The sequence below is a fragment of the Anthonomus grandis genome, chromosome 15 (assembly GCF_022605725.1).
Source record: "Anthonomus grandis grandis chromosome 15, icAntGran1.3, whole genome shotgun sequence".
NCBI lineage: Eukaryota > Metazoa > Arthropoda > Insecta > Coleoptera > Curculionidae > Anthonomus > Anthonomus grandis.
In genome coordinates, this window is record NC_065560.1 from 1,068,829 (window position 1) to 1,089,111 (window position 20,283).

General features: G+C 29.5%; 1 protein-coding gene across 4 annotated transcripts in view; it reads right to left on the bottom strand.

Moving 5' to 3' along the window:
- The window catches only part of LOC126745057 (proto-oncogene tyrosine-protein kinase ROS), a 78,073-nt gene extending 58,902 nt beyond the window's left edge, over positions 1-19,171 (bottom strand). For all 4 annotated transcript variants that reach the window (XM_050452738.1, XM_050452737.1, XM_050452736.1 and 1 more), the window contains exons 1-2: positions 18,919-19,171; positions 2,209-2,268 (exon numbers count right to left, since the gene is read on the bottom strand). In XM_050452738.1, coding sequence (XP_050308695.1) covers positions 2,209-2,268; positions 18,919-19,053 — 195 coding nt within the window. In that variant the 5' untranslated portion in view covers positions 19,054-19,171. The remainder of the gene's footprint in view (positions 1-2,208; positions 2,269-18,918) is intronic.
- Positions 19,172-20,283: the final 1,112 nt, after the last annotated feature.

Consider the following 20,283-nt stretch of genomic DNA (forward strand, 5'->3'; position numbering starts at 1 on the left):
AAAATCCGAAATTGACCATTTTTGGCCTATAAAACAATGAAAGATTGAAACTTTAAAAGGCCATAGTTCAAAACCTATTAGACGTACAGCTTTTTTAATGATACCGAACGATTCAGAAGGTTCTAAATATTTAAAAAACGTTAAATAAAATAATTGAAAATTATTAGTTTATCCAGGAAAAAAATCCGAAGTTGACCATTTTCGGCCTATAAAACTATGAAAGACTGAAAATTTAAAAGGCCATAGTTCAAAACCTATTAGACGTACAGTTTTTTTAATAATACCGAACGATTCAGAAGGTTCTAAATATTTTAAAAACGTTAAATAAAATAATTGAAAATTATTAGTTTATCCAGGAAAAAAATCCGAAGTTGACCATTTTCGGCCTATAAAACTATGAAAGATTGAAACTTTAAAAGGCAATAGTTCAAAACCTATTAAGCGTACGCTTTTTTAATGATACCGGACGATTCAGAAGGTTCTAAGTATTCAAAAAACGTTGAATAAAATAATTTAAAATTATTAGTTTATCCAGGAAAAAAATCCGAAATTGACCATTTTCGGCCTATAAAACTATGAAAGACTGAAACTTTAAAAGGCCATAGTTCAAAACCTATTAGACGTACAGCTTTTTTAATGATACTGAACGATTCAGAAGGTTCTAAATATTCAAAAAACGTTAAATGAAATAATTGAAAATTATTAGTTTATCCAGGAAAAAAATCCGAAGTTGACCATTTTCGGCCTATAAAACTATGAAAGACTGAAACTTTAAAAGGCCATAGTTCAAAACCTATTAGACGTACAGCTTTTCTAATGATACCGAACGATTCAGAAGGTTCTAAGTATTCAAAAAACGTTAAATAAAATAATTGAAAATTATTAGTTTATCCAGGAAAAAAATCCGAAATTGACCATTTTCGGCCTATAAAACTATGAAAGACTGAAACTATAAAAGGCTATAGTTCAAAACCTATTAGACGTACAGCTTTTTTAATGATACCGAACGATTCAAAAGATTCTAAATACTCAAAAAACGTTAAACAAAATAATTGAAAATTATTAGTTTATCCAGGAAAAAAATCCGAAGTTGACCATTTTCGACCTATAAAACTATGAAAGACTGAAACTTTAAAAGGCCATAGTTCAAAACCTATTAGACGTACAGCTTTTTTAATGATACCGAACGATTCAGAAGGTTCTAAATACTCAAAAAACGTTAAACAAAATAATTGAAAATGATTAGTTTATCCAGGAAAAAAATCCGAAGTTGACCATTTTCGGCCTATAAAACTGTGAAAGGCCATAGCTCAAAACCTATTAGACGTACGATTTTCCCAGCAGCACCAAACGATTCAGTAGGTTTTAAATATTCCAAAAATATTCGCAAATACAGTTTTTCCATAAAAAAAAATTGAAATTCGACCTATTTCGACTGCAGCTTGGAAATTATAAGACGTACGACTTTTGCAGTAAGAATAATCGATTCAGAAGTTACCAAATTCTAATAACATTAGAGAAAACGTTTGAATGTGAAGCCTTAAACGACTCTAATCGAATGCCATCAAGTGATAATTGCCTGGAATAGGTAAAATGACGTTTAAAAATGACAGTTATTACGAAGTAGAAATAAATTACTGTTCTAGTATTAGTAGTTTATTTGATCATTTAGTAAATTCGGAATAAAGTAAGTGGTACCGAACACCCTTTTGATAAAATCTATCCTTACTTATTAACCACTCCTGTACAAACCGCTGGTGCAAATAGCGTTCCACTTAAACTTCTTAAAATTCTTTCACAAAGTTCCTAAGTAAGTAGGCGTCGTAGCGTGCGTCTCCAGGGCCATTTGCAGTCTCCTTTGATTAAAATGGATTAGCTGATGGCTCGAATAGGCTTGTGTCTTGTATTATATGATGTTTACACATTATAATTAACTATTTATTGACCTCTTTGGGATAATAAAACGGTCAAGTTAAACTGAACTGTTCAGGATGCGTTCCAGTTCTTCTGTTCGATTTTTTACGACAGTTGAGTGAAAAGTATTTGTTTTTTTTCTGTTCTAATACTCTTCATGTTGAATAGGCAATACTGTGCAGTACTAGTAGATATATACATATATGACGCCTTAAAATTATTTTTGTTAGTCGATAAACAATATATTTGGCAATGAAGATTAATTTAAATTTTATATAATAAAAAAAAATGTACCTCGTTCAGGTTACACGTGTAGTCGCAAGTGTAGTCGTAGTGGCCCAGGTCTGTTCGATTCTAGAAAATAAAAAGAACGAATTAGCTATTACAGTTTAATCTCACCACGCTATTTACCTAAATAATAAAAAGCAAGAGGTCCAGAACTGTTCAATTACATTTTCAAATTTGCCCTAGACATACAATTAATTTAAATTATTTAATATTAATCAACAGTATCAAACGCCTTTGCTAGATCAGTGAAAATGCACTTTAACGGTTTGCTTTTATTTTCTCTGTCAAATAAGTCAATGCACCATGAAAGTTGTACAGTTGCTATAACAATAATTTAAATTCGGCTCTGTTAAGTGAGACTTCAAAGGAATATGCCGACACATGAATTATTTAGAGTGTTTCATTAATATTGCAAAGAAAAATCTTAATTATAAGTAGCCAAAAAGTTCCTATGCAATTAAATTACTTAACGTTTAACGGTGGTCAATAGTATCAAACGCCTTGGCTAGATCAATGAAAATGCCCTTTAATGGTTGGCTTATATTTTCTCTGTACTGATCTACTTTCATTAAAGTTGTACAGTCAAGTTAAAAATATATATTTAGGAAAATAATTTCTTGCCAAAGTTTCGAATTATTCATAAATCATCTTCATCGCTCAGTAAAGAATAGTAGGAAGTCCCTTAATACACCAGAGTAGTGCCATCTGCAAACAGTTTCACTATTGGATCCAGCATGGATCTATAAGGCATTATCAAATAATTTTTAAGCCATTGGTGCTTCTCGAACAGGAGTCTACAGTATCAAATGCTTTGCTTAAGTCCAATGACCCTTTAATAATTCTTCGTTGAATTTACTTACATACGATATCCTCAAATTCTAGACATTTATAGGAGCACAAATCTAATATGCTTGTTAACAACTGAACTGTCAGATCTCCAAATGAAGACCGTTGACTTGAGCAAGGCATTTGATAGTGTAAAGAAAAGGTCAAAGTGTGTTAAATATCTCAGTTACCGGTGCGTTTATAGAAGAATATCTAGGGGTATTAAATAAAGAGCATTTTCAAGAAATTTGAACGTTGTAGATGCGTTTGAATGAACGGGAATCGAACACCGTCAAAGGATTCCATTACGAAACAACAATGGTACTATCCACCTAAATACGTAATGACGTACGATACATAAACCTGACATATGAAATGATATATACCGGATATCAAAGATTTTTGTGCCTATAAAAGTGAACCGAAGCGTAAGGGTGTATTCGAGTGCACCGGTTCAGGTTCGAAGAATAAACGGAGGAAGTTGCACGTTATGCACTCGACTGTAAAGGAATTACGCGACGCGTTTTAATCGGGTCGGAAAGTCAGGTGTTACAAGGACATTCTGCCTAATAAACACGTGTCAACAATAAGGTCACGTCTATTGATTATGCATCAATATTTTAACTGTCAAATGCTTTAGAGAAGTCTAGAAAAGCTGCATGCACCTCCAAAGCATCCAACACTGCTTCGTTAAAATCTTGTATTGCCTCCCTTGCATGTATTCTTCTATTTTTATTAATACGTGTCACTGCTTCACTATTATTTGAGGTGAGGTGTTCAGTTCATACAACATTTAGTTAAACTACCTTATATTTATTTAGAATCTAATTACGTTTTTGAATGAATAGTTCGTCCAATGATATTAGAGGCGATCCAGGTTTATTTATGTCTGGTCTCTTGGTAGTGAATGGAAATTTCAAGAATCATGTTAAACAGTTGCAGTATTATTTTTGAGTATGAAATTTAAGCATTTAGGCTCTCTGACGAACCTTGTAATGTTATTATTTTTTTGAACATATCAAGAGTCTTGAAAAATAGAGGAAAACCATTACAGTATCTCTATTTTTCATTGATTGAGCTCTATTGGCAATCTCAGTTGCACTTCCTAACCTCAAACAGCTCTGTAGATGCACTTACTACTCTAGAAAGAAAGCTCCAAGGTCCTACCAATTGTGAGGTGAATAGAGATAGAGAATACTCTCCTACGCATACCATTTATTTATTAGCAAAACAACAGAACCTCCACTCAGTGGTAGGTCAAATGGAAAGATGTACCTACTAGATGTATTTGTTGATATAGACAAGATTGCTTATCTTGAGAATAAGCAGACATTGGCTTATTAAAAAAAGCCTTAAAGAGTTAATTAATTACCTTAAATGCCTGGAAGAATTAATTAATTAGCTCAATTGTCTGAAAAAATAGATCTTAACTATCTGATATATTTTTTTTATATTTTACTATTTTATTGGAGTTGTGCACAGATTTTTGCCTTAAGTTTTTAGACAGTAATTTTTCAATTTTTGTCCAGGCAGTTGATTAAAGAAACCAACTAAGCCAACTGCCTGGAAGAGTTAATTAATTTCTTCAAAAACCTGGAAGAATTAATTAATTACCCTACCTGCCTGAAAGAGTTAATTAATTACCTCAATTGCTTGAAAGAGTCAATTAAATACCTCAACTACCTGGATGAATTAATGAATTTTTTGTGTTTTTTATTTTGCCATTTTTTTGGAACTCTTGACAGATGTTTGCTATAGGTTTAAATAATGATTAATTTTAAAAGTTTAAAATTTTTTTTTGGATTTTTGGCAGATTTTGTCATAAATTGAAAGGATGATGAATTTTAGACAGTGATTTGTCAAACTTGCGTCTAGCAATAAAAAATCAACTACCTGGAAAAGTTAATTAAATACCCCAATTGCCTGGAAGAGTTAATTAATTACTTTAATTTCCTTGAAGAATTTAATTAATCACCCCACCTGCCTGAAATATATAGTTTCTTAACATTGTAGTTTTTTTTTTTTGGAATTGTTGACAGATTTTTGCCTCAAATTCAAATGATGATAAATTTTAAAAGTTTAAAATAAAATGTAAGTGATTTGTCAACATTTGTCCAGGGAGTTGATCAAACAAAAAAGATCAACTGCCTGGAAGAGTTAATTAATTACCCCCACCTGCCTGAAAAGGTTAATTAAATGCCTCAACTAAAAAAAAAATCAACTGCTTGGAAGAGTTCATTAATTAGTTCACTTGTCTGGAAGAGTTAATTAATTACTTCAATTTCCTTGAAGAATTAATTAATTACCCCACACCACCTGCCTGAAATATAAATATTTTTTTACCTTGTAATTTTTTTTGGGAATTGTTGACAGATTTTGCCATAAGGTGAAATGATGATAAATTTTACACAGTGATTTTTGAAACTTTTGTCTAAAAAAAAAAAACTGCCTGAAAGAGTTAATTAATTACCTCAATTGCCTGGACGAGTTAATTAATTACTTCAATTTCCTTGAAGAATTTAATTAATTACCTCACCTGCCTGAAATATATAATTTCTTAACTTTGTAGTTTTTTTTGGGAATGTTGACAGATTTTGTCATAAGTTGAAACGATGATAAATTTTAGACAGTGATTTGTCAAACTTTTGTCTATTAAAAAAACCAATTGCTTGGAACAGTAAATTAATTACCTCAACTGCCTGAAAGAGTTAATTAATTACCTCAATTGCCTGGAAGAGCTAATTAAATAATTCAACTACCTGGATGAATTAATTAATTACATCAATTGTTTGGAATTTTTTTCAAGTACTATATCGATTTTTTTAATTTGCTATTTTTTTGGAATTTTTGATATATGTTTGCTATAAGTTCAAATGATGATTAATTTCAAAAGTTTAAAATTAAATTTAAGTGATTTGTCAACATTTCTCCAGGCAGTTGATCAAACAAAAAAAAATCAATTGATTGGAAGAGTTAATTAGTTCGTCCAACTGCCTGGAAGAGTTAATTAATTACCTCAATTTTCTTGAAGAATTAATTAATTACCTTACCTGCCTGAAAAAATAAATCTTAACTACCTGAAATATTTTTTTTATATTTTGTAATTTTTTTGGATTTGTTGACAGATTTTTGCCCCAAGTTCAAATGATGATAACTTTTAGACAGTGATTTGTCAACTTTTGTCCAGGCAGTTGATAAAACAAATTAACTGCCTGGAAGAGTTAATTAATTACCTCAATTACCTAGAAGAGTTAATTAAATACCTCAACTACCTGGATGAATAGTAAATGAATTGCACTTTCATTATGTATTTAATTAATTTACTGTTATTGACTATTGTCTTTATTTTTATTGACATTTTATACATCATGATGTATATTGTATATGTATATACCAGGTACATTGTTTTGGATGTATTTATTTTGTTTGTATATTTATTTTTATTTTTATTTTGTGTGCTTTGTTTTGTTTTTATATGTTTTTTTTTATTAGCTTTGTCTACAAAATTTTGTAATTTTTTGACAGTAAAGCATATGATTGATTGATTGATTGATTGATGAATTAATGCATTTTTTGTGTTTTTTATTTTTCAATTTTTTTGGAACTCAACTGCCTGGAAGAGCTAATTAAGTAATTCAACTGTCTGGATGAATTAATTAATTACATCAAGTGTTTGGAATTTTTCTTGACAGATGTTTGCTATAAGTTTAAACGATGATTAATTTTAAAAGTTTGAAATTAAATTTAAGTGATTTGTCAATATTTGTTCAGGCAGTTGATCAAACAGAAAAAATCAACTGAAGAATCAATCATCATCAACTTGGAAGAGTTTAATTAATAAGTTCAACTACCTGGAAGTTAATTACCCTAACTGCCTGAAATATACATTTTCTTTGGTCTTTTTTGTGAATTATTGCCAAATTTTGCCATATATTTAACATAATAAATGCTGATAAATTTAAGTTCAAATGATGAATAATTTTAAAAGTTTAAAATTAAATTTAAGTGATTAGTCAACGTTTGTCTAGGCAGTTGATTAAACAAAAAAAATCAACTGCCTGGAAGAGTTATTTAACTACCTCAATTGCCTGAAAGAGCTAATTAAATAATTCAACTACGTGAATGAATTAATTAATTACATCAAGTCTTTGGAATTTTTTTCAAATATATCGTGTTTTTTATTTTGCCATTTTTTTTGAATTTTTGACAGACAAAAAAATCAACTGCTTGGAAGAATTTAATTAATTAGTTCAACTGCCTGGAAAATGTAATTAATTACCTCATTTTCTTTGAAAAATGTATTAATTACCTCACCTGCCTGAAATATAAATATTTTTTCACTTTGTAATTTTTTTTTGGAGTTGTTGACAGATTTTGTTTTAAATTAAAATGATGATATATTCTAGACAGTAATTTGTCAAACTTTTGTCATTAAAAAAAAAATCAACTGCCTGGAAGAGTTAATTAAATACCTCAACTGCCTGGAAGAGTGAAACAATTATTATCGCAAATTCGTGGAAGAATTAATAAAATACCTCAACTACCTGGATGAACTAATTAATTGCATCAAGTGTTTTTAAATTGTTGTCAAGTACATCGCGTTTTTTATTTTGCAATTTTTTCGAAATTTTTGACAGATGTTTTTTTTATTATTAAGTTCAAATGATGATCAAAAAAAAATCAACTACTTGGAAGAATTAATTAATTAGTTCAACTGCCTGAAGGAATTATTTAATTACTTTAACTACCTGAAATTTATATTTTTTTACTTTGTAATTTTTTTTGGGAATTTTGGTACATTGTTGCCATAAGTTGAAAAAAATGATAAATTTTAGACAGTGATTTGTCAAACTATTCAAAAAAAATCAACTGCCTGGAATAGTTAATTAATTACGTCAAATGCCTGGAAAAAATAATTAAATACCTTAACTATCTGGATGAATTTAATTAATTACATCAACTGTTTGGAATTTTTTTCAAGTATATCGTTTTTTTATTTTGCCATTTTTTTGGGAATGTTTGACAGATGTTTGCTATAAGTTCAAATGATAATTAATTTTAAAAGTTTAAAATTAAATTTAAGTGATTTGTCAACGTTTGTCCAGGCAGTCGATCAAAGAAAAAAAATCAACTGCTTGGAAAAGTTAATTAATTAGTTCAACGGTCTGGAAGACTCAATTAATTACCTCAATTTCCCTGAAAAAATAATTAATTACCTCACCTGCCTGAAATATATATATTTTCTTTACTTTGTAAATTTTTGATGAATTATTGACAAATTTTGCCATATATCTGACATAATAAATGATGATAAATTTTAGACAGTGATTTGTCAAACTTTTGTCTATCTGAATCAACTGCCTGGAATAGTTAATTAATTACCTTAACTGCCTGGAAAAGTTCATTAATTACCTCAACTATCTAAAAAGATAAAAAAAAAATTCTTATGTAATTTTTTAAAAATTTCCGGCATATTGGTGGGTCTATTTTTAGGGATGGTGGTAAATCAGCCAGAACGTCAAAATGTTAAGGGTTGTAACTGATTTAAACTCAATACTTTATAATATTTTTTTTAAATGTAGTTTTCCTTAAATTATGCAACAGTTTTATTTAAATTGGACGACGTTTCCCCAAATAAATTGGCTTCCTCAAGAAACTTCTTCATTGCAGGACTAAACAAGATAATCAATATGATACAAAAGCCTTGGATAATTTTTTTGTAAATAAATTGCATTAATTATTAATCAATTCATAAAAATTTACAATTGCTTTCCAAGTACCTTCTATGGGACTTAAAGACATGCAGGAGTTGGCGGGAATCAATAAGAATCGATTTTTTCAAATTATTCCCATGAATTTCCATGGATTATTAAAAATTTAGATAAATTGATACCTATTAGTTACCATAAGTCTGAAATTTTCAACTTTTGTATAGACAGTTAATAAAAAAAATTCAAGTGCTTTGAAGAGCTTAATTAATTAATCCAGTGTCTAAAAAAACATTAAGAAATTAATTTGTGCCTGGGCAAATGTAAAAATGTATCAAGCTATCAAAAACAAAAAATTGGCTGCCTGGAAGAGGTAATTAATTAATCATCTCAATTACTTGGAAATATTTTTATTTTTTACACCCTTAGAAGTTCCCTTCTAAAGCCGTGTATCGTCTCTGCGTCACGGCAACTATACAATTTTACGGGAGAGTAAAACGCGTGGCCCACTGAATAACTAGAAATCATTAGAATAATCACAACACGTTTAACTCATTTTCAAAATAATTCGCGCAACATTTCATAAACACGACTCTTTATTAATATTATTCTTTTATATAATCTTTATATCTCCTTTAATTTTATTAAGCCTTCCAGCTTTTAAAGCATTAATACTTAAATTAATTTAGTTAAAAATCTACTCTGTATTTATCACTTAAATCCCAAAAGAATAACAATAACACCACACGCCTCTTGATTACCTTTCAAGCTATCTCACTCTTTCCGATCTTCAGATGACCCCTTTTTCTTTATCTAACGATATATTTTTTTTGTTGTATTTCGATCGCATTTAACGTCTACGCACGTTATCAATATTTATTAATTTTTTTCGATTATCATCATCATTCCTTTGGGGAATGAAATAATATGTTTTGAATTTTTTTCCTCGTTTTGGCCATAAAGATATTTTTTCCAAAAGATAAGTGAAAGAGTGTAGCGGTTATGGTTTGTCACTGTTTCATAGAGGTCACAAAAATGCGATAAAAAGTATATAGTTGCTATAGGATTCTCAAGTGTTATAAATTTATTCCTATTTACAGGAGTGAATTATTTGATATGAATTTCAATGGATTTTTGATCAATTATTAATAATTTACAATTGATTCTCAAATACCCAAGTAATACATGATATATTATTATTATTAAATATTTAACGATTTTTTAGTAAATTTTTGATTTTGGTATATTTGTCAACCGTATGTGGTCAAAGTATATTTATTAAACTATAGAATATACGTATATCATATACTATTCTTTTTATAAAAGTAAGACAATTTCTGCATTTAAAAAATTGACACGGGATTTACATATTAGCCTAGTCAAAATAAATTTTGGGTTTGCAATAATTCAGGGAAAGTTGAAAATTTACATAGACGTTAAAAATAGTATTACAAATAAAATGTCAAAAATCCCCATCGATCCTCCTTGTGCCAAAAATTTTATTCAAGGTCAAACGTCAAAAATATTGGTTTTTCACGTTTATCTCGTAAACGGTAAATTTTATCATAAAAATAGGTTAGATAAAAATTGTAGACCAGAAAATTACCTACACAAAATGTCTCTACACTTTTTTTCGTGCGAGTCACCATTCTTGAAAGTTGAAAAAATCCTATTACACATAATATGCACACATTTCCGCACCACCTGTAGTATACGAGATAGTGTGCTCGGTAGGCATAGTCCACAATCTATTGGAAATAAGGAAGTTTCATGAAATAGCGTTTAATAGTGTATTTTTTAATTATTGTATTAATTTAAAAAAATGAATTATTGTTATGGTTTATATCGTTTAAAAAATTATTGTATATCTGTACAAAAATGTTATATAAATTAAATAATTTTATTCTAACTCATAATCTTCAAAAAAATCTTGATCTTCGCTTTCTTCTTCCTCTTCTTCTATTTCTATAGATTCTGATAAAAATAAAGATGAATCAATTGTGTCTTTTATCTCATACGGATCCTCATCTGCTAAATTTATGTCAGCATTGGAGCAAGATTATCCTTGACAATGCGTACACACTGCTGAGCAAAACAATCCTACTCTTTTACAGCCACGACTATTACTACAACCCTTTTTGCAATTACAGAAAATAGTGTTAAGGAGTTTTTCTGGAGCAGGTGGAAGTACAGATGGCTTATGGGACAGAATCGTCTTTTTTAAACACTTCTGCGCAATCAATTAAATCGGTACGTTTTTCAAATAATTTAAAAACTTTTGTTTTACCTCTTTTATAGAGTGTCACAACCAGATATTGCATGCAAGAACAAAATATGAGACTGACATTTTGGGTACTTTGCAGTTAAACTTTGAGACGAATATATTTTTGTTTGTACTTGAGCTTTTCCTGGTTTAAAAAAGTAAATAATTTGATCTATTGGTGTTCGTGCAGTCAATAGTATTAATAAATCGATGTCTTCGCCCACAATGATTGTTGTATTTATTCCATTGAATTTTTCTATTGCTGTCTCAACTATGAGGACATCAGCGTCATTGTCCGATTAATTTTTCTGAGAGCATTTCAATAAAGCGTGATTATTTGCTAGGAATTTTTGTTGATTTGTTGAAACTTTCATATATTCATCAATAATATAGGCTAATTTATCACCATCCCTAAGAATAGACCCACCAATCTGACAAAAATTTAAAGAAAAATACATAAGATTTTTTTTTTATCTTTTTAGATAGTTGAGGTAATTAATTAACTCTTCCAGGCAGTTGAGGTAATTAATTAGCTATTCCAGGCAGTTGATTCAGATAGACAAAAGTTTGACAAATCACTGTCTAAAATTTATCATCATTTCAACTTATGATAAAATCTGTCAACAATTCCCAAAAAAAAACTACGAAGTTAAAAAATTATATATTTTAGGCAGGTGAGGTAATTAATTAATTCTTCAAAAAAATTAAGGTAATTAATTAACTATTTCAGGCAGTTGAACGAATTAATGAACTCTTTCAAGCAGTTGATCTTTTTTTGCTTGATCAACTGCCTGGATAATTGTTGACAAATCAACCCTTACCCCCCACTCACCCCAAACATTTATCCAGTAAGAAATTTCTTTGAAAAATCACCGTTTTTTGGCAATATTATCCAATATAACAACGCCGTTTTTATACTAAATATTTATATATAAAATTATATTGAATTTAAATAACAGTGTTATTAAATTAAATATTAAATATATATTTTCTGCAGAAACATTGCTCTTTATCAAAACAACCCTTACCCCCCCCACCCACCCCAAACATTTGCCCAGTAAGAAATTCCTTGGAAAAATAAGAAATTAGAGAAATCTAGAAAATAGTATTTTCTTGGACACCCGGTAAAATATACCACAATTTAACTTTTATTATAAATTTCATATCCACAATTATTTAACGATAATATAAAAGTTTTATACTTGTCTTCAATAACTAAAAATTGAACGTTTTGTTGATGAAAAGTATATTTGTTTAGAAGCTCATTCCATTTTGTAAACATCTTCAAATTGTACATATTCTTAAACGTTCAACTTTTATGACTCACTAAATGCCTCAACGTATAACACGAGGACACTTTATCCGATACTTATAGTTGAAGTTCAACCAAAAATTTAATGTACAACTGGTATAAATCAAAAATAAACGTTTATTTAACTATCGTGCGTTGCTTGGGTAGTTTCTTCACGTTGTGATTTTAATGGGACTTAAGCCCTTTCTATGATATCATCTCAAAAATGATTAATTATTTATAAAATTGAATATTAAAAAAAAAATATTCCGCTAATTTCCGTGGATTTCGACCAAACACTTACAATTTTACAATTAATTTAAAAAAATCATGTACAGAAAGTGTGCGAGTGAATCAGAATCAACAACGGGGACTCCAAAAAAACCTTGATCGTCATTTACTGAATATCAATTGCCACAGTCTATAAGGGACTATACTATCAATTCGAATCATAATCTTGTTGTTATGTTAATTTATAATAATTATGTTTGCACTGCAAAGTATATAAATTATTATCAGTGACCCTTGCAAAACGAGCAGTTAACAAGTGGTTAAACCTCCGCTTTATTGAATCTACATAATATGTATATTCTTATAAATTACTGAAATAACAATTTCGTTTATTGGCGCTTTAAGTGATAAAGTTGTTTTGTTAATGACATGGTTCGATTAAATAATATCCAAAATTAGATTACACTACTAAGGAGACACTTCAATCCTTGTAGAATTTCTCTAATCCAATATACAAGCTTGTCTATAAGGAATCATATAACCAGGACAGTTTCTTGTGACTTATTTAAAGCCTTTGATTGTGTGAGTCGTATATCGTGATTTTCTTGATTTACTGCCTGAAGATATAAATCAAATAAAACGTCTTCAATATTTTATAAGAGAACGTTGAACAAGAGCGGGATTAATATAATAATCTATCAATGTTATTTCCAGCTTGACTAAGATAAGGAAACAATATTAATTATTTATTAGGATATTTTTAACTAGTAATCGCTACGATGACAAGGTTATATCTGTGTAAAAATCACAGTTGATTGAGGTTTTAGAGTGTAAACAACGCCGCGTTATAGTGGCGCACATGTAGGAAAAATGCCTCGTAATACATCACATCCGAGAACACCAGGATGTTGTCTAAGGTCGCCCTATTAATAAATATTTATAATAATTAAATGGTAATTATATTAATTAAATTAAAAAAATAAATAAATTAACCAGAATAGTCAGTCACACAGTCAATTTAAAGTAATTGCATTAGTTTTCTGTACGGTCGAAAGTCTTTTAATCAATTCAGGAGACAGACTGGGCCGTTACAAATTTTAAACTTTAATTAGTATGGAAAGTTATGTGGGAACCCGAGGGGTGAAAGGGCGATAATTACCAGGAAAAAATGTAACTGTTTATTATCTATTTTTAAAGTACCTTTCAGAGTCCGTCTAATATAATTATTGTTATTACAACCCTTAGAGCGTAAATTTTTTTATAGTTATAAGCCGATGAACCAGATTGTTTGTATAATTTGCTAAACTAAAAGAGAACTGAACTGGGACAATTACTATTAAAAAATGACTTTTTTATGAAAACAAATATATTAAAACAATCATAATTATAATGAAAATTGTCAATTTAAATCAGTATTAGACATTATAAGAGATAACTATTAATCAAATTAAAATCTGCATGTTTAAAATTGCAACAAAAAGACACAGGTGAAATTATGTATTACAAGGCAGTACCAGTTTGAAAATAGTTGAATCAGGATTAACAAGATCCTTAAAAATCGCAATGGAGATTATATTAAAAATAGCTAAAATAAAAATACATTGTACTTTATTTATGTTTGTATTTATTTATAAATTTATTTATTACATTTTTAAGTTTTATTTAAAAAAAGATGTAATTTTTGTTTGCACTTTTTTTGCGACAGGTTTAAGGCTACAGCCTTTTCTTCTAAACCTTTTAGTGTAATAATGTCCTTTATCTCGACGTTGTTTTGATTGGCCTATTGTGTGACAATTTTCAAGGCTGCAAGAGTCTCTAAATGCGTTTTTTTTTCAAAAGTTAATATCTCGCAGTCACTATTTTCTGAATCATTGCTATCGAGATTTTCTTCCACTGCGTCTGTATTCCATTCCTCAATGTCTTTGGGATTATAATCAATCTAAAAACAATCATATCTCAATGAATTTCTAAAACTATTACAGACTTTCTTCTTTTAATTTCCAAAAATTGAAAATTAAAAGGAGGAACTAGCACTAAATAGTACCTGTTCAATTGTTTAAAGCAATGTGATGGTTTCATTAACTGCAGCTGCTCTAACATCATTTTCCCATAGCTCTTTTAGTCGAGCTAAAGGTAGGACATCCTCCTCAAAATTTTTTCCCAAAATATTATTTCAACATTTTGAAATTACTGAAGGCTCTATTTTTTGCCAGGCCATATGCAATTGCATAATAGCATCTCTTAAAGTTATAACTTTTAGGGCCTCAGCTACTCCTTGACCCTTTGATATAATTGAACTTAATAGGCCTTTTCTGTAAAATAGTTTGGTTATTCGCAAAACATTTTGGTCTAATGGTTGAATTAATGGTGTAACATTTGAAGGCATGTAGACAACAAAAATGTGTCCCTCAGAAGTTTTTAATTCTTCTGCCGGTGGATGCGAAGGGGCGTTGTCTAACAGGAGAACGGCTTTTAAAGGATGGTTTTTGCTTTGTAAAAATGATTTAACCTAAATACCCAATTTAGTCTTTAAAAAATGAAAAAGCAAACAAAACTTTCTGGACAAAATGCTTAAAAAACTAATTTTTTAAAATTTCCTGCGTCATCCAGGCATTTTTAGTGCTTTTATAGATGACTGGATTATCAAATCTTTTAAAACATCTGGGTGATTTTGCTTTTCCTAGTACTAAAGGCGTTAGTTTGTGTGTAGCATTTGTGCACCCCAAAAGAGTTATTCTTTGTTTAGCTATTTTTAGACCAGGCTTTTTCAAAAATTGCAACATAGGTTTTATCTGGCAATAACTTCCAATATAAACCCGTCTCATCTGCATTATAAATTTGATCTTCACTAAGATTAAGCTGCTTCATCTTTTTTCTTAAGCCTTCAATAAAGGGATTTACAAGGTGAGGCTGCGAGGACAACTTTTCACCTGCAATTTTAAGCAGCCTTATACCGTATCGCCATTTAAATTTTTGAAGCCGTCCATCGCTTGCATTAAATTTATCGTTGAGTTTTAATTTTCTATGTAAATCTAGAGCCTTTTCTTTAAGCATATCACCCGTAACTGGCAAATTTCGTTCACGCTGTTAGGTCTTAAACTCTCTCCAACAACTTTTAGAATTTTTTCTTCTTTATTTTTAATTGCACAAATAGTTGATTTTTCTATTTGACATTTCTTTGCTAGTGCAGTAACACTCATACCATTTTTGTGCTCTTCCAAAATTTTTGATTTCTCATAAAGAGTTAAACACTTCTTATTAATTTTAACCATTTAAAAGGCCACTGCGCAAGATGCGACTGCACTCTCTCTTATCTAATAAACATCATCCCAGTCTGGCAAGAGAGTCCGCTTCCTCATTACCTGCATGGCCAGGTATCCAGACGAGCTGGACCCTGCAGCCAACCTGCACCTACAGCATGTTTACGAAACGAAATGAGCCGTGCCTCAGACAGTCAAGGCTGATAAATGAGTCCACCAGCTTTTGTTGACAATAGAAAATTGCAGTAAAACTCTAAAAGCAGAAAAATAATATTTAAGTAGAGAAATTCAGCGTTTCTTCAAAATGTGACGATATATATATACTAGTGCGTAGTCTTTTGTTGTATTTTTCTTTGGGGTGTGTTACACAATTTATTAATCATAATATTTACTTAACCATTTTTCGATATTTTGTAAACAATGCTAGTAAAATATTAAAAAAAAATAATACAAATATATGCCATTATCACAAGATCCACAATCTTTTCTGGCTTATATTTGCTATTTGTTTAGGGTAATAAAAAATGTTTTTTTTTATAAATTTTAGGAAAATGGGTCTCAGTGGACCCATTTTGTAATCAATAATAACTAAATGACCAAACAACGTTTCAAATGCGTAAACCCAATATCCACTAACAAGCCTAGACAGGATTACTAAAGATTTCTTAAAATTCACATTACCGAAATATGGGTTTGTTCACACTAACATAGAAAAATATTGGTGTTCACATTAATAAGTTGTTCATAAAATCGTAAGTTCACGTTACCGCGAGTATACTGTATAATATATTTGATTGCAAAGGGTAAATTGAAAATAGAAAAACATGGATATAAAAAATTGACGGGATATACGAGGTCTAGGAAAGATATATTTTTTTTTTAATTTGCAGATGTGTTTTATGTATTAGGCGGCATTTTTCGATGTACATATAAAAAAAATAATTTTTACCAATCGGGTCCATAAGGGATTCATCGTAAATATTATTTAATAAAAAAAAGTCCACCACTGCATTTTTTAAAATAAATTTTATTTTTTAAATCCTTGTTTAGTTTCGAGCAAATTTATATTTTTAATTTGTACATCTTACTTGGTATAGTTATTGATTCATACATGTAAATGCATTTCCTATTTTTTCTAGAATACTTTGTGTATTATATTCTATTATTACACTGTAAGACTTATACGTGTATGAAAAGTATATCGTATTCTATACAGTGGTATATATATATGATACAGTTTAATAAATATAGCTTTACCATATATGGTTGATAAATATATTGCAATTTTCATATCGATACGTCTTGCTTTCGAGAAATAAAATCGGATTTTTTACGCTTTACTTGAAAATCTTAAGGTTATGTGAGAAAAGTATCGATACAAAAACTATAGATTTTTTTTTTCACCTATAATTTTCATTTTTTTTCTCAGGCAATTATTTTCTGCAAAAAATCCGTTTTCAGTTAATGCTACCCTTACCCCCCCACCCACCCCACACAACTTACCAGTAAAAAATTGTTTTAAAAAATAATTGTTTTCCAAAATAATACACATGAATCATAGCTAGTTTCGTCGTTAATATTGAATTTAATAACACAATTTGTTTATTTAAATTTTATATAATTATATTTATGTATATTAATAAATATTTAATACAAAAAGGTGCTATTAAATTGGATATTATGGACAAAAAAGGCTGATTTTTCAAAAGAATTTTTTACTGGAAAAATGTTTGGGGTGGGTGGGGGGGCGTAAGGGTTGTGTTCATAAAACACCGTGTTTCTGCAGAAAATATATATTTAATTAATAATTTAATACCACTGTTTATTAAAATTTGATATAATTTTATATATTATGAATAATTATTTATTAACTTTTTGCTAACCTACTACTTGGCAAAAAATCTGTCAAAAATGACTAAATTTACAAAAAAAAATTAATTTTAAAAATTTTCCAAGTACTGGAAAATCTTAAAATTAATTAATTAACTAATTCAAAAAAATCAAATGCTTAAAAATTATTAATTAATTAACATTATTCAAGCAATTGTTTTTTTTAATCAAATGCTTGAACAAAAGTTCAAAATTTCAAAATTGTATCCCGGCTTCAACTTATGACAATCAATAATAATGTATATATACTTTAAATATAGAGATATCTTATTATGATACATAGAAGTTACCTGGAAATCAATTGTCAATTCTAAAGAGTTGATTAATAACTCAGGAAAGATCAAAGAAATAATTTAGGAAAAAATGCAAGGCTTTATTAATTCTTGTTAAAATAAAAGAAAGAAGAAAATGAAAAATGTATTAAAATAATATAAATGAAGTATAGAAAAAAATACCGCGAACTTCAACGTTTTTACAACAAGTCATAATTTTATTATTTCTATGGTTTATATGTATGTAGGTATAATTCCCAAAAATTAAAAAAAAAACAACACGCATATTCTTCACAGTACAATTCCTCATTAACCATCAAGGTAACCTATTCATAGGATAATAGCTTTGTTTTGTTATATTTGCACGATTTCCTGGGATATATGCATTGTTTTTTTTAAATTTTACTGCAGAAAAGGGATATTATATATTTATTACTTCATAGTAAAGATAATTGTTTTAGTGCTACTTTTTATGGCAAATAATAATATAATTATTACTGCTATGAAATTAAAAAAAAAACAAATATTAGTCACACTATTTCATTTAGTATAATTAAGTAGTTCATATATATTTTTGATTTTATTTTACAGTTTTGTTACAATTATACCACTATCCAAAACTCTTTATTATTAAGCTCTAAAATTGTCTCCTAATTTGAGCATCCACTAAAAGTTCCAACCATAGGATTAGCTTAGAATTGAGTTAGGAATAACATCATTTTCGTGGCTTCAAAATTGTTGTCAAATTACGTTCTTACGTAATTTGACTCGATTTATTATAAGAACTTTTTAACTGTCTTATGCACATTTGAAATATTCCGAAGATATTTGGGAGTGTTCACTTGTTTGTTGAAGCTTCTCCATATTATTCTTGAAATGTTCTAAATCCTATTATACATTCCTGAAACGTGCCTTAACGTACGTTTAACTAAACACTATCTTACTCTAAATTACAAGGAAAAATCTCAATTTTTACCTGTCTACTTGGACAGTGATCGATACACTGCCGTTCCACATCTCTTTCTATCCCGTCATAGTCAATACTAGCAACAGTTTGAAACACTAAACAACTGACCAAAAACCACTGACCCAAACTCATTTTATACCCCATATATTGTTATTTCAGAGGCATGTTCACGTTTTTTCACAAATTTAACAAAAAACGCGCGTTTCTATTAAAATTCGCGGTAAAATTCAAATTGGGAGTAGATGTGCGAGCGCGCGCCTAGTCGACTCACCAAAGAAGGATTAAACGAGAGAGCGATAACTGTAGAGACAGAGAAAAACAGAGCGCGAGAGGGAGAGCTATAGACGAGGGAACGCCCCCTTTTTTTTTAAATTTATACGACAAGTGCACCGACTAGGACAGAAAAAAAAACTAATAATTACGTAGTCAAACAAAGGGTAATCATTTCCGTTCGTTAGTGGCAATTAGACCTGTTGAACGGTGGTTTGAACCCTTCTTCCTTAGAATCTTCGCTTAGGTTTATTATTTCCGGTAGAGAGATTGGGGGAGTCAAGGCAGACAGGGCATATATTATAAAAGAAAATGCGGGTACCGACTTTATGGATATTGCAAGTTTAGTAAAGAGTTTCACAATATTCTTCTTCTTCTTCTCTCTAGTTGACTCTTAGTCCCGTGCTTGCACTTGCCCATTCTAGACAAATCTGATCATCTGGTCTCATAAAGTAATAGTGTTCTTATTAATCTATACTACCTCTTTACTCACTCTATCTCTTTCTCTCCTGTTGCTTCTCTTCTCTATTGATAGGTCCAATAAGCATCATTGTGAGAACCTCTAATATACAGTGTGTCCAAGATAAGGACGTCTATCATGGAGATCTCGGCAGCTACAGGAGATACGAGGTTGATTAAATTAGAGAAAAGTTGCACATTTTAGAGCCCAACAATATGCCGTTTAGAAAGTTTTAAACTTTTGAGTAGATCCGGAGACATTCGAGAAAAACCGATTTTTTTTTAAATTTTTTTTGGCGTTATTTAGATAACGCCATAGAAGAGATATGGAAAAACAAAAGACACTTTCTCATGGCCACTTTTTAGGTTCTAAAAAATAACATTGCGAGATTTTTCGTACGACGTTTCGTTTCGAAGAAACCATCATCAACTTAATTTTTTTATATGGCGGGTAAAAAAAGTACACCCTGTATAAAATAGCATATTTTTTTACGATTACAAGGATGTATAACACAATATGTTCCTATAATATTTAAATGTTAAAAATTGAATTTTTATTAAATTCCGATGGTTTTATTGTTGAAACCATATTGGGGAAATGATGAAATATGAATATCTTGATTTTTTATCTATGGATCTCAATGA